The sequence below is a fragment of the Pholcus phalangioides genome, unplaced genomic scaffold, assembly GCF_987345545.1.
Source record: "Pholcus phalangioides strain wild (caught in Gottingen) unplaced genomic scaffold, Ppha-v1.0 ptg000004l_1, whole genome shotgun sequence".
NCBI classification, from domain to species: Eukaryota; Metazoa; Arthropoda; class Arachnida; order Araneae; family Pholcidae; genus Pholcus; species Pholcus phalangioides.
In genome coordinates, this window is record NW_028301597.1 from 40,376,279 (window position 1) to 40,395,347 (window position 19,069).

Consider the following 19,069-nt stretch of genomic DNA (forward strand, 5'->3'; position numbering starts at 1 on the left):
CTTAATAAAATAATTTTAATACTAGGTTATAGATATCAATCCATATATCAATCAGTTAATGTTTCTCAAATTGGGCATTATCATCCTTTGGAGGGGTGGCAATGGAGTGGTCAAACCCAGCGGCCAGGAACAGTAGAAGATATGGGTATAATATAGGATTCCATGGGTTGTCTTAACTGGGGGCAGTGAGAAAAACAAGTTTGTGAGAAGGGGGGGGGGTGATATATAAAAAAAGTTTTTTTAAACTGATTTACACAATAAAAACAAAGGGTGTAACAATAACGTTTTTGTGAAGGCTGGGAGGTTGTTTTTATTTTCATCGATATACTCATTACTTATCTATACAAGTTCTTTAATTCTTTTGTTGTATATAGTGGATAGATGCAAACTATTTGCACCAATTTAATTTTCAAGAGTACAGTGATACCCCAAATTACAAGTGTCCTGATTTCAAATTCATTCAAAACATGAAAGCTCGAGTATTTTGAATAAATCTAAGTTGAAAAAGTGCTTAACTGTATTGTATTTAGTGCTTTACTTTTTTCTGCAATCAAAACTATTTTTGTTGTGCATAAAATACACCATATTCTATCATACTAATTTTGGCACAGTATAAAAATTTTTAGAGTCTGGAACGAATCAATGGGTTCCCATGGTTTGATTTAAGATGCTCAAGATACAAGAATATTTCATGGTACAAAGTGAATTTCAAAAACAAATGAATCTTTTAAGTCAAGAAACTTCTCTTTTGTTGTATTTTAGTTTGAAATAATTATAGGGAGAGTTGATTTTGTTGCTTGATGTTCACTGTTTATGAGAATTTTTCAAATGGTTGCTTCGAAAATGAGTCTCACATTATTAATAAATTTGAAGTAAAGTTTTTCAATACAGCCTTAACAAAAATTACTTATTTTTTAGTCAAAGTTAAAAGAAAAACAATACATATAGTGAAATGCCTGTATAATTATACACAAGGGACTGGAGTAGTATAATCAGTATTAAGGAGGTAATGCTATAGATGGTACAGTATAAAGGGACAAGAGAGTATTATTGTTTATGTAGGTAATTATCATTATAAGGGTATTGTTATATAGGACTTTCACTATATATATCTAGGAACTTCTAAGTATATATATAGCACTGTTTAACTCAAGTGCTGTAGCACAGGCAAAATTATAACAAATAGCTTTGGGCTAAAAGTTCTAAAAATTTTAAGCACAAATTTACCTTCAGTGTCTCTAATGGCACTTGAAATGTTGTGAATTGATTTAATTTACATGAATTCAAAAGAAATATTATCCTTATGTCAGAAACATGAATGTGCAAATTTCAGAAACTTGGGAAATGATGTTTGAATGTTTAATCTGCCCATGTTACTCTATTAAGACCTTTCCCTAACATTTTGTAACATGTTTTTCAAGAGGGTGTACATATTTATGTTTCTGGAAAAACTTAGGTAGCAAAATAAATTATCCAACCAGCTGATAAACCCAAAAAGTAAAAATTCGCACATTCATGTCTCTGGCATAAAAGAGATGATATGCAATATACAACTATTCACATTTGCTGACAATTTGATTAATTCATTCATGAAGAAACAACTATCAATAATTTTTTTAACAGGCATGTTGCTGCTAACAGAAGGCATATTGAATGCATTAAGTAAGTGCTATTGGTATTTAAACTGTTTAGTTTTTTTGAGCAAACACAATTCTATATAGAAGTTTTTGTTTTAACTTTTTTATATACAAGATGCAGTTCTAAATCAAGGGCCTATCATTGACGTGAAAAGCAATTGGCAATACTGATTGGTTCACATGTGCATAGTAGCGTTGATTGATCTGTTGTATATGTAACCTTCATACTGCCATCCGTTGATGTTGTCTGCCTTCACAAGACAGTTGTGTTAAAATGAGTGCAGTAATAGCAATTCCTGCCAGTTCTTAAATTTGATTTGTAAATGCAAGAGGACGTAATGCTGCTGAAATTCACTGCCCATTGTGTAAAACACATGGGCTTGCTGCAATGAGTGAAGGAAAAATGAGGCAATGGTGTTGTGAGGTCTAAGGAAGGCCATTCAAATGTTCACGATGAGCAGCAGACCTAGTTCCAGACTAATGATATCATTGGGCGTGTGAATGCGAAAGTGAAAGAAAGTAGTTGCTTTATGATAAGTAATCTTTCTCTAGAATTCCCAAAAGTTTTTGGCGCAACATTGTTGAGACATGACAAATTCTATCGGAAACTATGTGCGCTCTTTGATTGCAAATGCTCACAGATTTGAGGAAGGTGAGGAATTGAAAATCTCGGCGCATAACTGTCTAAACTCAAGCAGCAGAATTTTATGCAGAAATGTAGAAGGTTTGAAGAAGTTTGTTTTACAATATCAAAAGTGTTTGGAGCTATATGCTGATTACATAGAAAAGTAAAGTAAATATATAAATTTGTATTGTAACCATGACTAAATTCTGCATTTTTTCAGTTTTTATTTTATTACTGATCGGCCCTTAATTTTATCACTTTGTTGTAACATGTTGAGTTCTTATTGTAGGATACAAAAACAATATTTTATTATTATACCTACTTGATAAAATTGAAAAAAACTTTTTCAGGCTTCTTGTGAAATCTGGAAGCAATTTGAAATTGGAAAACTTGGAAGGACATTCTTCCCTTGTAAGTACAAGAATAAATTTTGAAATTACTAATATTACTGAAATTACTAATTATAATTTAAAAAATATCTTGAATGTATGGCATATGAAATAGTATTTACAAGAATCAAATTTTAATCATTACAGTATCTGGTTCTCGGAGGAAAATCGTACATAAATTTTTTTTCTAGGTATTGCATTTCATCTGTCTGCTTTTTTTTCACTTCTGTGCTTTTTTTATGTATCCTTCCTCCCGCAGAGTTTGTTATCTTCAGACCCCAATTTCATGGAAGAACTTGATTTAAATTCAGAAGAACAGCTACAGCAACGTGAGAAGGAAAACAACATGAGGTTTCTTATGAGGTAAGATATGTTTTTCGTTGGTTCCCATGTTATTGAATTAATATTTTGTCCTTTCACAATTTTTTTAAATGTTCATTCCATGAGATCCATGTCCACATTATTAGTGGAGTTAGTTACAAACACATTCCCTGTCTGAACTGGAACTCAAATCCTGCACAGCCAAAGCACACAGAGAAACAAAAAAAAACCTTCACGTCAGGTTTCACTACACGTACACGCACATTCCCGCATGTACCGATTCATTGGGGGTTCCGCGGGGGGTGTGGGGTGTGTGGGCGGGGTGCATGTGTGGTATAGCAGTAGTAGGTAGGGCCTCCAAAAAATGGCTCGGGGATCCATGATGTTCTTAAGTCAGCCACCTCGTTGGGCAATTTGCCTGTTGTGCCGTTGTATTTGTATTTGTACACACCAACTACCAGATTGTCTCGCAGCAATATGATTTGAAAACCACTTCCAGTAGATGTAAAAGAATAACTTTGATTTTGTGACAATCATGTTAAATATATATGTTATGATAAATCAGTTATTATGCATAATCACCAATTGTCTGATAAATTTATCACTTTTATTGATGATTATGCATAATACCTGTCTTGTTGGCAAATATGATAAATACTAACAAAAATTATCACTTTTATCAAAGACTGCATAATACTCTAGTTTGATCGGTGAATTTGATAAATATGAAAAAATTCCTTAATGCATCAAGTATGTTTGATAAATATAGTCTGATACACTGATATAAAAAGCTCCCATTTAATGAATTTCATTGTTTAATGATTAAAATCATGATTAAAAGTGAGAAGAAATTTGTGAAATCAAAGAATTTGTTAAATGGAAGCTTGTTTGTGTTGGAGTATCAATGGGGTTGCTAGCAAATTTGCAAATGACATGAATCTAATGGAGGAGGAGGGGGTGGGGGGGAGTCTAGAATCCAAGCGATAGGGAGTTTGCTCCTAACAAACTTGAATATGATTGCAGCATGGGTAAATGAATGGAGTATGAGTTACAACGTTGACAACTGCATCACCACTCATTTTGGTTTGAACAACCTACATTTCACTTATGAGTTAAATAGTAATATTATTTCGGATACAAATAAGATTACAGATTTGGAAATTCTCATTGATGAGTGACTCAAGTTTTCTGAACATTGTTCTATGCTGGTCAAAAAAGCAGATAAGATGCTCGGTTTCATTCTTAAAAGGTGTCTTTGTGTTCTCCTGAAGTAATCCTATTTTTCAGGGGCTTCGTTCATCATGGATGGAACCATGTCATAAAGCTTTGCAGACTGTACCTACAGAGGGACATAGGCTGATGAAGGGATGCAGAGAAGTTTCACATGCACTCTTTTTGGTACACAGGGCTTGAGCTATGAAGAAAGACTTGTGATTTTTTCAATATGTTTGGAAGAATGCAGGTGTCTGGGGATATGGGTGAAGTTTTTAAATTTTTCATCAGTAGGAATAGAATGGACCATGAGTTATTAATACACCATCAATGGAGTGTTTCGACAAGGGGCACTACTTTTCCATGCACCAACTCCGGTCATATCGCCATATGGTAATTTCCAAGCAAAGAGTTTGGGTGCGAAATGAAGGCAGCATCTAAGCGGTGGTCACCCCAAGGCTTGATAGGTAAAGAACTTGTTTTCAACATTCTTTTCCCAGAGTCAAACCAGTGAACCCTGACAACAACTTTCATCTTGGAAGACAAACATCTTACCACTTCACCACTCGGGTACTAAAAGTGATGCTGCAAACATTGTTCCCAGGTGATCACTCTCCCAAGTACTAACCATGCCCAATGCTGCTAAACTTTACTGATCGGATGGACAAGGGGCCACTAGTATAGATTATTAAACTCCAGTTTGTGGTGTCGCAGGGAATTTCACTCTTGAGTACTATGCATAATCGGTGGTGAAGGTGATGAATTTGATGAAATTTATCAAACTTAACAAAATGGTCTGCAATTATGCTTAATGACTGGGATTATCACATAACATATGCATGTTACTGCCCAGTCTGATGCCTTTCTTGCTCATTTTCTAGGCTTCAGGCATTAGCCACTTTGCAAAAATGCTGGACTTCAGACATATGAATGCATGTACAAACACACACACTACACAATATTGTTTATTTTTATTTTCCAGTATCATAGAAGGTCTCAATGTATCCTCTTTGCTAAATAGTTCATAGTGTAGAGATTTTTTCAAATAGTCATTTAATAAATGTATAATTTTATTAGCTATTAAATTCACATTGAATTTTTATGTTGTCCTTCAGAAAGATTTCTTTACCAATGACGGTTGACTATATACCGAGATCTGACTATATAACTATTATCCATCTTTTATTGAAGATACATAATAAATATAGCATGCAACATCACATTTGTTTACATACTTAATTTCTAAATCAAGTTGATAGACTGAATAGTTTCTTTTAGTATTATTGTCTCTGGAATGGTGTCAGCTATTGTGGCATTCATAGTTGTTGTTATGATGTATAGATCATGGTTGATGTTTATTAATGTATTTTTTTGTGCTTACATGGTATTTCGATTGCGACATGACAATATATTTATATGATTTACATTGCACCAAGCATTTCAGAATTTATGCATAGCAATTCATTGGCTGGATTATATAATTGTCCTATTACTACAGACAATTATGTACTGCTCTTGATCTGTGTATATTTTCATATGAAATAAATGTAATTATTATATCTATGCTACAGTCAATATTCCAAGTTCAGGCTCTTCTCAAAGTGGCCAGTGTCTGAAGTCTAATCAATATGCTATGCAAAGAGGCTGGGCACTTTGGTCGTAATATATATTTTATTGATGTTGAATATAATTTATTTCAGAGATTTATCAAGAGGACTAGAGCCGATGCCAGTCAGCGTCGTGAATGAAGTGAATGGTGATGATTTCGTTGCAAATTTCGGTTACATTTCAAAAGTCTGTGAAGCTGGATCTGTTTTTGTGAATAAAACAGTGAAGTCTATGACTGTAAGTAATTTGATGAGTGGTAACATGCCAGTGACTTCACTTGCCATAACACCTTTTGCAGTATATATTTGATATTATTGGTAAACAGCAGTCATCTAGGCATAAAAATTCTGCAGAGGAATGTATACAAGAAAGAGAGGGAGAGAGAGAGAGGTGCATGTTTGATTAAATAGTGGTAGCAGTGGTCAGAAGTTGGTTTTCTGTGGTTTTTCAAAATTTGAGACAGAATGTAACCAGTTTTGAATGTAAACCAGTTTTTAAACAACTCTTTCATTTGAAAAGTCTCTCCACAGAGAGCAGGCAGACCTACAACATGCTACTTACATAATATGAAAATTTATGCATTTTCCATCTTGACTTCAAAATATGCGAGACAGATGATAGCACAAGCAAGAACAATAAACAAGCACAACTCTGATAACATAAATACATTAGAGCCATCCATACACTCAGATAACATAAATACATTACATTAGAGCCACCCATACACTCAGATAACATAAATACATTAGAGCCACCCATACACTCAGATAACAAATACATTAGAGCCACCCATACACTCAGAACACGCATTCCAGCATATCTGGATTCGTTAGAAATTCCGCAGAGGAATATGTATGGGGTGCATGTACGGTTAAGTAGCAGTAGTCATCTAGGCATCAGTACTAAACATTTGCCCATGATTTACTATTTTTTGCCATGGTCCTGAAAATGGAATGTAGTTGAAATAATTTTTAGTGTATCTAAAACTAATATCTCCAGCATATATGACACCAGAAAACATCTAATCTTCTACTGAAAAATACTTTTGTTAACAAGTTTTTGAACTAATTTGGATCTTTTTGTGTTAACTCATCTTGTTTCAGACTTGCAAATGTCGAGATGATTGTGCTACAATGAAATGTGGGTGTTCAGCATTGAGCTTAAAAAGGTGGTATGGAAAAGTAAGCAGTTCAATATTTTCTTAAACGGTTTTTGCAATTTCAAATCTTAAATGTTTTCAAGATGCATTTTTACCAATTTCTCAATTCCCCTGCCCCCAATAATTCCTTCAGTTCCTGAATATTAAGGCATATGTATCTGTTTGAGGATGATGTCACTCTCCACTATCCATATGAAGGTTTATAACAGCTGGCTGATGCAAAGATATATTTAGGAAAGAGAGAAAATTTAACTGTTCTTGCGGGGAATCGAACCCACGTCCTTTCACTTTCCGGGCAGGGTTGTCAAATTTGCTCCCCGGGTAGATACCCATTCCCCCCCCCCCCCGGCTGGGTTTTTTTTTGGGGAAAATGGGTTTTTTTAGGGAATATTGTTTGTTTTCGAAGAAAATGTGTTACTTTCAGCTTAAAATTTTAGTTTGAGCTTAGTTTATGTATTCAAAAAATTGCTGCATAGTGCAGTGTTTAGAATATGTATATTTTGAAACATTTTTTAATGATTTTTTAGGAACAAAAATATGATAATAAATAATTTCTTGGAATCACAAACACCCTTTTTATAATTCTTCTACCTTTTTTATGTAAGCATTTAGGTATGAGATCCACATATTAAAATATTTTACAAGAAATCACAAACAGAAAATTGTAACCATGGACCTTAGTTTAAAAAATATACCTGATATATGTGATAAGCATACCTACAGAAATTTATTTATTATACACAATAATTTTTCACACACACAAATCTTTGTATAAATAAATTGCAGCATCTGTGAAGAAGCGAACCAATGTATATAAACTGAATTTTCATTCAAAAAATATTTACATGTTTTTGCAATACTTTTTTATAAGTTTTATACAGACTTTCATAACTGAAATATCAAGAGACAAAAATAACATTATCTTATAATGAAAAGAAAATAACTGTGGGATTCTTGAATTGAACATTGGCAACGAACATCTTCAATTGAAACAGAACAAAAAGTATAGTTTTTCTTATGTGAAAATAGTACCTAAGCAGAAAATAAGCCTTAGCTTGATTTTTCAAGATGCTGGTAATAAGTCAAGATGCTGCCCGACCCAGAAAATTTGCCTGTGAAAATCGTCAGCCAGATGAAGGCATTCTGTAGGTCTGTTGCTATACATGACAGGTTTCTTGTACAAAGTGAAATTAATATATAATAATGTTATTGACATTTATGTTAAATGATAATTCAAGTTATTCTGTGGTTTTAAGTTCCCAAAAATGGCTAATTTGGACGAGTGGAAAACACCTCCAGAGTAATGAATCCTCAGAATGACTTATCTCCTCCTCTTAGCCAGATCATTTTTTAATTATCACTGCTCCTTTAAAAATATTTCAGAATTTAATTTAATGAAGTAGGGATATTCTTTAACAGTGAGCAATTTAAGAAAAAGAGAAGCATGAGATTTTTTAGCTCCTGAAAGTTTGGGTTCAATTATAAAAAAAAAACTGTGGTTCTGGTTACATAGCTGAAAGGTTTTATTTTTAACTTATCAGGACACTTTTGGTTACATTTTCTGCGGGGTCTGGAAAATTTTGAGAAAAAAAAAATTCAGGCATCATTCTGATTTCTCAGAATTTTCAAAATCTCCAAATTCATTTATTTTACCACAAACAATTTTCTTGCTGCAGTTCTGCATACAACTCAAGGTTCAGATATAATTACACAGAAGTGGGTGTGTTTGTGTGTGAACAATTATTCCCTTACATATAATCATAGTCAATTTTATTGATCGAATACATAGTTTAACATTCACCAAAAATGTATACTTAGATATACATAATGTATACAGATGTACACATAAAGGATGTGCATTAGGGTGGGTCGAAAAAAAATATTTTATTTGGAAATCGCTATAGTGCGGAAAAGTAGCCTCCTTTAATAAAAAGAAAAATGATGTAAAAAAAATTTAAAATCAATTGACATCTTCCGGTCATGCATCGTACTTGAAGTTTATGAAAATTGACAAAATTGAACATTTTTCTTAAATTTTTTAATATTACTTAAAATTTGATGATCGATGTGAAAAGTTTCTTATGCTTATTTTATGGTTCAATGAAGTAAAATAAATTAAAACATCATTGATATTTCAATGTTTATCGGTCGCGCAATGTGTTCGAAAAACTGGAATTGACCTAATTTTTGCAAGTTTCATTGTACAGCTCTTTGCATGCTTTGCCAGAACAAAATGACCCAGAATTTACCATGAAGAGGTGGCTGCACATTGAGTTTCACCTACACTCTATCCAATCAACCATTCAAAGTAGGAGAGTGTATGTACTTTACATTATAGTTACCAAAATTGACTAGGATTTATTGGTTTACAGTTTCTTCTATTGTTTCTTTTCCAAGTGTTCACGTTTAAAGTCTAACTTTTGCACAATGAAACTTGCAAAAATTTAGTCAATTCCAGTTTTTCGAACACATTGCGTGGCCGATAAACATTGAAATATCAATGATGTTTTCATTTATTTTACTTTATTGAACCATAAAATAAGCATAACAAACTTTTGCATGTCGATCGTAAAATTTTAAGTAATATTAAAAAATTAAGAAAAATGTTCAATTTTGTCAATTTTCATAATCTTCAAGTACTATGTGCGACTGGAAGATATCAACTGATCTTAAAATTTTTTATGTTGTTTTTCTTCTTATTAAAAGAGACAACTTTTCCGCACTATAGCAATTTGAAAATGGAACTTCATTTTTTTTCAACCCACCCTGTTGTACATACATGTTTGTTACATATTTTGCAATTGTGGAAAAAGAAAATTCAATTTTCCTCCCATTTTTCCCAAAAATCCCGCCTGGGCTGTAAGTGAACAATTATTCTCTTATTTTATTATTCCCAATTTTATTAATCAAATACATAGTTTAACATGCACTAAAAATATATATTTAGGCATAATGTAAGATGCTCACATGTTTAAATTAGATATTTTGTGGTTGTGGAAAAAGAAAATTCAATTTTCCCCATTTTGCGCAAAAAAACCCGGGTTTTTTACAAGCCTGTTTCCAGGTGAACCCCCTAGAAACAGTGTTTCTCAACTGCCGGGCCCTGATATGATTCATACCGGGCCACGATTGATTAGCCACTTCATTTTTCCTCATTCATTTTCTGTTGGTCATGTGTTTGACCGGGCCTTCGACTCACAAAAAATGAATGAAACCGGGCAGCAGACTTGAAAAGGTTGAGAACCATTGCCCTAGACCAGTGGTCAGCAAACTCATTAGTCAACAGAGTCAAATATCAACAATACAACGATTGAAATTTCTTTTGAGAGCCAAATTTTTCAAACTTAAACTATATAGGTAGGTACATTGTTATTAACTTAATTAAGGTACTCCTCAGCTGGCCTTTGCTAAAAATGTCCTCGATCTGATTGAGGTACATTCGCTGAGGTCGACCCCTTCCAACTCTCCCATCCACACTTGTCTTGTAATACTTGTTTTGTCTATCTACTTTTGTTCATCCTCTCTATATTATCTAAACCATCTCAGCATACCTTTTTCAATCCTCGACATTACATCTTCTTTCACTCCACAATGCTCCCTAAAATTAACTTGATAAACTTTACTTAAAGTTTATTAAGTTATTATTTTACTTGTTGTCTTACGGATATCTGGCTCCCTTCTCTGGGAAATGTGCAGAAGACTGGTTCACTGTAAGCTCATCCGACAAGATGTTAGCCAGAGGACGTTTTCGATGAAAGCCCAAGGCGGGCCGTCTTGTGGGGCAGAAGCCCCAGGAGCATTGTCTTCGGATGGTCGCCCCTGGTGGATTGCTTCAGCAGCGATTACCGATGTTGGATACAGATGGAGAGAGGTAGCCATGGGAGAGAGTCGTCTTCAGAGGTGTGGCCCTGGTGGATGGCTCCTAGCAGTGTTGACCGATGTTGGATGCAGATGGAGAGACGTGGCCACGGGAAAGTCGTCATGAGAGGTGGTAATGTGATGGTCCAGGAGCGTCGTCTTCAGATGTGTGGCCTAAGTTGGATCGCTTCTAGCAGTGTTGACCGATGTTGTTTGGAGACAAAAGGCCTCAGAGAGCCATCATGAGAGGTGGTGGCCCAGGAGCATCGTCTTCTATGATCTGGCAGGGTAGAAGTTGACGTTCCTTAGTATGGAAAACATTGCATGTTCCCCCATGTTCTGAGGGGAAACTTGCCTTTTGCGTCTATCCACCCTGAGTAACTTAGGAAAAAAGCCTCTTTTTCGATAACTTTTTCCCGAACTACCCAGTTTCGACCCAAAATCCAGTTTTGATTGGTCACAGAAGTGTCATGTAACAGCAGCATGTCAGGCTTTCACCCTTTTTTTTGGCAAAAACCCGTGAGAAAGGTGAAGGGAGCAAGAACAAAATGGCCAAAATGCATGTGTAAACATGATTTTGCAAAAATATTGAATTTTTGTGCGCCCGCGCGTGTTATTTTGTGGAAGAGCCACACTCAAGGGACCAAAGAGCTGCATGTTTCTCACGAACCGCGGTTTGCCGACCACTGCCCTAGACCACTAGACTGCGAAGGCAACAAATATCGCAATCTTTTCTTGGAGCTCATGTGCACTACACAGAACCATACATGGATGGTTGGACCTAACTCAGGCCAAAGCTCACAGTTGCTGACACTGCCACTGTGACTGTGTCTGCACTGATGGCGACTTATCTGAGAATGTCACTCTCTGCTATCCATACGTGCGATTCCCCGCAAGGGCAGTTGAATTTTCCCTTTCCTAAATATATCTTCGCATCAGCCAGCTTTTATAAACCTTCATATGGATAGCGGAGAGTGACATCATCATCGAATAACTCACCATCTGGTGGCAGTGTCAGCAACTGTGAGCTTTGCTCTAAGTTAGTTCCGACAATCCATGTACAGTCCTGATTAGTGCACAAAAGCTCCAAGGAAAGATTGAGATATTCGTTGCCTTTATAATCTAGTCGTCTAGGGCATTCACCCGCAAAGTGAAAGGACATGGGTTTGATTCCCACAAGGGCAGTTGAATTTTCACTCTTTCCTAAATATATCTTCACATCAGCCAGCTGTTATAAACCTTTGTATATGTATCTGTTATTGCCAAAGCTCAAAATTGGCTGGTTCGCAAAGTGGACAGTGATCTCTGGCTGAAGTCTGATAACAAAAGACATGATTCAAGATCATCGTCAAGTTGGCGTATTTTTTTGTGATAATTACTTCCATGTTAGTTATGGCAACCCATCAAACTGCTGTCACAGTTCTGTGATAATTTTTTCTCCAAAATTTGGAGAAAAAAACTATGTTTATATATTATTATTTTTACAGTTTTTTCTCTTCTCACATGGAGCTAATCCAATACAGCTGCTATATATAGACATATATCACACATGGCAATTAAAAAAATGGATTTTACCTTTACTGAGTCATCTTACATCACCATATCAAGCTTTGGCCATGGATTTCCTGTCATTTCGCGGAGTTGCCAGACAAAGTCGGAATCATTTCTGCAATTCTTACTTTGGCTAAAACTCATGGTCAAGTCACAAATTGATCACACTTCGGGCTTGTTGCCATTAACATATCCATTCCATTTGGCTTTCTTTTTGTTTTCATGATATTGGAAACAGGGTTGTCAGATTTACTGGTCTGGTAGATAGATATTTTGCCTTCTAGGCTGGGGTCCTCCCACCCATGCATACTACTATGGTATCTTTTCTCAGCCACCTCGTTGTGCATTTTGCCTGTTGTGGCATTGTATTTGTATGTGTTGTCCTTGACAGATTTGTTGAGCTCGCATGCAATGTGGAGGGGATGCCATTGCATATTCTATGCAAGATAAGTGATGCTCATCAAATACATGGAAAATTCATGAGAATGTGATTGCATTAGCACATTAAAGAGACTTGCCATCAGGATGATCCAGCTGCAACTGGTTTATGCATGGGTAGAAGCAAAAGCCACACATATTTATATTTGTTATTTTGCAAGGACCCCTCCACACATATTTTAGACCCATCTTTAGATTCTATTATTAAAAGAATAAATTACATGGAATTTTCTCAATTTTTTTGTCTTTTTATGTAATTTATCCAAATATTCTGTTTGTTTTAACAGGACACTCGGCTGACATCAGAATTCAATATGAATAGCCCTCCTATGATATTCGAATGCACAAAATTGTGCTGGTGCCCAAGCTCTTGTTTGAACAGAGTCATCCAAAAAGGATCCAAGTATGAGTTTTTTTACTATCTGTTATTTATTATTTATAAGTTATTTTCAATTTTCACATTTTATGCTAAAATTGTTCAACAGTTTTTTGGTGGGGAGGGGGAAGTATTTGGTTTTTGAATCTTAGGTTGCACCTAATTTTTAAGAAAAATAATGCCATTTCTAAAAAAAGTGTAATGTTTCATCAAATGTTTTTAAGAAATTGCAGCGTTCAGTTCTTTTCAAAGAGAATCTGATATCCAAGTTATACAGCTTGTCTCCGGATCAGATGTTCTTATTTTCAAATAGTGATTAAAAATCAGTAGAGAGCTGATATTAGAAAAATTTGGATGTCTAGCTCTGCGAGTTTGATGACAAATTTTTTGAAAGTGTCATTACGTATGCTGCCATTGTATTATGGTTACACAAAGAGAAAATGTTCCCTTTAGGTGAAGATTTAAATTGTTCTGTTGAGATGTTGTCTCTCATTGATGTTGAACCTAATTTCCTCTCTAGGATAATTTTTTCAGATGAGGTAACATTCTGTGTTTCCAAAATTGTTAATAAGCATAATTTCCTGATTTAGGGGGCTCAGCAAATTCCCATACCAATTTTGAATTGAAAAGAAACAATATCAGAATTAATGTGCGTATGCGCTACTACATGATATGGTCATTGGGCCATTTTTCATCTGGGAAACAAAAAAAAACACAGGTAGAACTGGACCACTTTTTTTTACAGAAACTTTTTGAGTGTTGCTTTCTATTTATATACTTTTCTTTTCCTTTCAAACTTCTTGTAAAGTACAGAAACTTCTCAAAAATACGGACATTCAAACTGGACACCCTGCAATCTAAGGTGCATGTTCTGGTTGGGTTTAATTTTTTAAGAAAGAACAGAGAGAAATGCAAGATTTAGCATTTCAAGTTCAGTTTAATTTCAAATAAAAATGACTGAGTCTTATCTTGTGTGTAAACTTCATAAATTGTATATTAAATTTTAAATATAAAATTAAACAGAAGATTTATGATAAAATATATTGATTAAAAAAACAAATTTTGTTTTTCAGGTGCCATTTGCAAGTTTTTAGAACTCGATGTAAAGGATGGGGTGTTAGAACAGTACGAGAAATACCTAGAGGCACCTATATTTGTGAGTAAGTGGCTATATTATTTTTTACCAAACTTTCTAATTATTCATAAATTGTTTCAAAAATGCAACAAGAATGCAAGATTTTTAGCATATTCACGATGCACAAAAATTCCACTCCATTTGAAGTTTGAATATCATTTTTATTTCTGCTTTTTTTTTTAAGGTACATAGGAGAGATTGTCTCTGATGCAGAAGTGGAAGTGAGGCACGATGATTCATACATTTTCAATCTTGATCTCAGTGGGGTAATATATTTTTGTTTAGCAGTTTTGATTCAAACTGATTTGAATTTACAAAAAATAAAGAATGCATAAAATAGAGCATTATTTAAAAGCCTTAATATTTACCATAACACATAATGTGCTCCACTGGGATTGAGAAATCTCACCTGCCATGTCACCATGCTGACTAGACAACTCATAATGGCAACTGAAATTTTATGTGCGATTACTTAATTGAAATTTTTAAAAAATTGGGCCATTTTTCCCTTAAAAATATACTTGGTGATTGAGAAATTTGTTTGGCATCTATTTTTTTTTATTTGTCCAGCCTTGGTAGTACATAGAGTTGATGTGTTCATTATTAACAACCATGCACAGCAAAATATTCATCCTTATATGTTGTAGCCTCTTGAAAATCAGTAGTTTCATTACATATGATGTTCTGATCGAATAAAAAAATTCTTGATTATTTCTGAATAATCTCTATTACCTCAGCAATAGTCCTGTGATTGTGCTTGAATTTTAGGAATGTGCATTTTTCATGGCAAATGATGTAACTTTGAAATTGTGCAACTCAGGGTAGCAATGATCAGGAGTATTACTATACCTTAATTCTGGGAAATTATGCATGAAGAACTAAAAAGACTAATAAAACTTTCTATTATTAAAGGTACTACATTAATTTGCATCATCATATACACTGATGGCTAAAAATGTCTCATTGAATTGTGCCACTGTTCTTACAGCATCAAACATGAACAGTATCAAAGGGAGTATTATGATTCAGGATCTATTCTGTTAGCTGATTTCAGATCGACATTACAGTCAGCCCCCTGTATTTGCAGGGGTTACGTTCCAGGGGTGACCGCGAATATGGAAATCTGCAAATAACCGAAACCATAGGTTTTTTCATATATCTTGTTTATTGAGCATCATGAGAGGTGACACAGAGGTAGAAGGGAATATTAAAGAGGGGTGCAGCGATTGGTGGCGATGTTTTCTGTGATTTCTGTTTGCCGTTTCTTCATATCATCAAGTATTTAGATCATTCCCAAATCTTTTCCAATTCAACATGCCGATTTCTTCTCCTTACTTGTCCCACAAGTTTTTTCCACACTTCTTTTGAAATCCCAGGCTGCGGTCTGTTGCCCTTATGTGCCACTGGGCACACGTGCAATTTTTCTCTCTAGTCATTGGGTTCAGCTATACATTTTAGTCAAATGGCTTGTATGTTACATAGAGTTGATAGCTGTCTTCATGGGGAGAACGACGTGAGTGATTCAATATTTGCGAGCATGGGACTGGGGGGAGGGGCACTGCTATAAATCTTTGCTAACTTTTTCTGACACAACCATGCCTCTTTTTGAGGTAACTGAAGTAAATTGCTTTGCATCAGTCCGGAGTTGTGAGCTGTTCTATCTATCTATGAAACCACCCTTTAAGTGCATAAAATTCTGATGAAATAGACATTTCATTAGTCCTTTCCTTTATAGAACAGTAAAATTTTTTCGCCTTTTCTGTTATAATGTTACAATCAATTGGAATACCTTTTTTGTAGCAGTCTTGTAACCACAAAAAAAAAGAAAAGAAAACAGCATTTTCTGAACGAGAAACACATAGATCCCATAGGTGATGCAAAGTTTTCACTCACAAAGATGCAGCTACAACCACGGTTACTCAAATTTCAGATTCCTTTTTCTTCATATATCTTACCGTAGACTAGTTGATTCCATAATGGCGGACCACAGCAGCAATTGACTTACTTTTGCCAAGCATACTCAATATATCAAATTTTTCTTGTGTTTTTCACTTTTGTTTTTACTTTTCGAACCATTATCAGTAGCACTAAAAAAATGAGCCAACCTAATCATGCACAACTCAGATTTTGTAATCAAAACACATGAATGAGACGATTGCTGAATGTTCCTAAAAAATTTCCAATAAAGGAAAAGAACTGCGAATACAGAAACAGTAAATATGGAAATTATGAATATATATTGGGGGGGGGGGGCGACTGTACTATGCAGCAATGAAATACTGTCAGCTGAGTGCCTCAGCATAACAACCTTATCCATTTATAATTTGTTCAAAATACATTTATTTGTCTCAAACTGTAAAATATTTACTGAAAAAGTATGTGGTATCATTTGGATAAGAGAACTAAATCCAATCTGGAGCTTATAGGCTTTGTTAAAGACGAGAAATCTGAGGAGTCACTTAACTTTGCCTCAAACCACAAGCTTATTAGTGACCTGGTAGTGTGTGTATGTTTTATGTGTGTTTGTATGCATTTTCTTTCGCCATATAGTTCCTAGAGATGACATTGAAGGTAAACTAATTTATGTGTATTTTATTAGGTCGATACTGGCTACTGCATTGATGCTTTGTACTACGGGAATGTTAGTCGATTTCTCAACCATAGCTGTGATCCTAACCTGATAGCTGTCAAGGCATTTTATGATCACCAGGATGTCAATTTTCCTCACATAGCATTTTTTAGCAAAAGAGATATCAAGGCCAACGAAGAGCTTTGGTAAAGAGAATTTATAAAAATTTCAACTGAAAATATTGCAGGGGAAAGAGAGGCATATTGCTGGACCTTCCATGGGGTTGGGTACACTGGGGGAATTCTGAGAAATTTTTGAGTTCCAAAAAGCATTTTAAATGAACAGAAATTGATTAAACAGCATATAAAGTTTTTTTAATAATTAAATACATTTTTTAAAACATTTGTAATTATTATTTTTTTGGGGGACAAAAAAAAAACTCCCAAAAAACAGTGAAATCTCGATATAATGATACTCTGTGGACCAAGAAAAAATATCATTTCAGACAAGTTAGTTATATTGAGGAGTTGCAATATCATTACATGAATTTATCATTACATTACTAAATTTATGCTGTTGTCGGTATCTCTTCTGAATCAGTGTTGTTAATACTACCCTAAAATGAATTTTGAGTGTTTATTTACACCGAAAAATCATAATTGAGATCTGTTGAATAAAATTCAGTTAGTTATTTAAACCTTTAAACCTGTAAAGTAGTTTACCGCTCAAAACTTGTACTACACAGAAAGTAGTTTCACTGCAACTTCATTAACACTTCCTAAAGGTAGAGTGAAAAATACTGATGCTATAGACACCTTCAAAAAACAAAAACTGGTGAGAAATGAATACAACGTACATTGAGCAAATGTAAAAAATATTGTTGTAGCAGTTTTGAAATGACGTAAAACATATCGTTATAGAGGGATTTACCATTTTAAAGGATATTATTGTATCGAGAAGAGTTTAACAAGTATCATTATAGCAAGATTTCACTGTATCAAAATTTTTGTTTTTTTTCCAAAAAAAATATATCTTATTTCTCATCCAGGTAATTTGTTTTTAGAATCAGATTCTTGAAATGTAGAATATTGAGGAAAAACAGGCAAATATCAGTGTCCCTTCTTCCATAAGTTGCTATTGCCCTTCAGTATTAATTAAGAATTTAAATTCCAAAGGAATTTGATATGAAATATATGTTATCCCGTTCTATATATTGCTGTATTTAGTAGACTTCACTACAACAATAGTCAATATAGCAATAAATCTGTCTACAATGATATTTTTTGTCTTTTTTAAAATGTTTATAGTCTATGAACTGCTGCCTCTCAATGCAACAATAATCTCTCTACAACATGATATTTTTTTCCTTACCCTGCAGAGTATCTTTAATCAAGATTTCACTGTATTTTCTATCAGATTCTTATCAGTTCTACACAGTTTATTACAAAGGGAATTTGAATTTGTTGGTTTGGTTAACTTTTCAAAGGCTAAATTCAAATTGGGTTTTATTTTCACAATTTTTTTCCCTGATCCTTCAGTTCAGAGATATAAAAAAGAAAGAAAGAAAAAATATATTTGATTCCCACATATTTTATGGACATGCCCTTGTGCATAAACAACACAAAAATTAAAAACAAAAAAAATAACTTTTATTCCTTGAAAATAGGCTATTTGAAAAAATTAACTTATGACATAGCTGCTGAAATTAATGAAATTTTTGTTTTGTGAATTAAGTTTGGAATTTAGGAAGAAAAAATTGTGCTCTCACGAACAAAAAATGTTTTTTTCTGATTAATAAAACTGATGTTCCAAAGTTGTTAAAAGGTTTACAATATACCATTTTAAGTTCAGAAGCACTTCTGTAACGTCTAATCCAGCGTGTGAATGAATAACTTGAAACTTTTTTTCGCCAGTGCTTGAGTGAATATTTGCATTGCAAAATCAATTGCATTTTTTTGTCTAATGTTTTTTATTTTTATTTGAGTTACAAATATGCACATCTATATATTTTCAGCTTTGATTATGGAATAGGATTCTGGGAAGTGAAATGTAATAAATTATTGTGTGCCTGTGGTACATCACTTTGTAAATATAATCATGCAACTATTGATGATACGATACAAAGCTTGATTGAAAAAAGAAATGGAAGCCAGAGCTCTGACTCTTGAGTAAGTATCACTGTAGCATGAGT

At 34.1% G+C, this 19,069-nt stretch overlaps 1 protein-coding gene across 2 annotated transcripts in view; it reads left to right on the forward strand.

Moving 5' to 3' along the window:
• Nucleotides 1-19,069, forward strand: part of LOC149087587 (uncharacterized) — a 60,718-nt gene that overhangs the window by 35,648 nt on the left and 6,001 nt on the right. For both annotated transcript variants that reach the window (XM_089231516.1, XM_089231515.1), the window contains exons 14-23: nt 1,624-1,662; nt 2,613-2,673; nt 2,911-3,014; nt 5,885-6,029; nt 6,896-6,973; nt 13,086-13,201; nt 14,248-14,334; nt 14,494-14,575; nt 16,909-17,084; nt 18,893-19,046. In XM_089231516.1, coding sequence (XP_089087642.1) covers nt 1,624-1,662; nt 2,613-2,673; nt 2,911-3,014; nt 5,885-6,029; nt 6,896-6,973; nt 13,086-13,201; nt 14,248-14,334; nt 14,494-14,575; nt 16,909-17,084; nt 18,893-19,046 — 1,042 coding nt within the window. The remainder of the gene's footprint in view (nt 1-1,623; nt 1,663-2,612; nt 2,674-2,910; nt 3,015-5,884; nt 6,030-6,895; nt 6,974-13,085; nt 13,202-14,247; nt 14,335-14,493; nt 14,576-16,908; nt 17,085-18,892; nt 19,047-19,069) is intronic.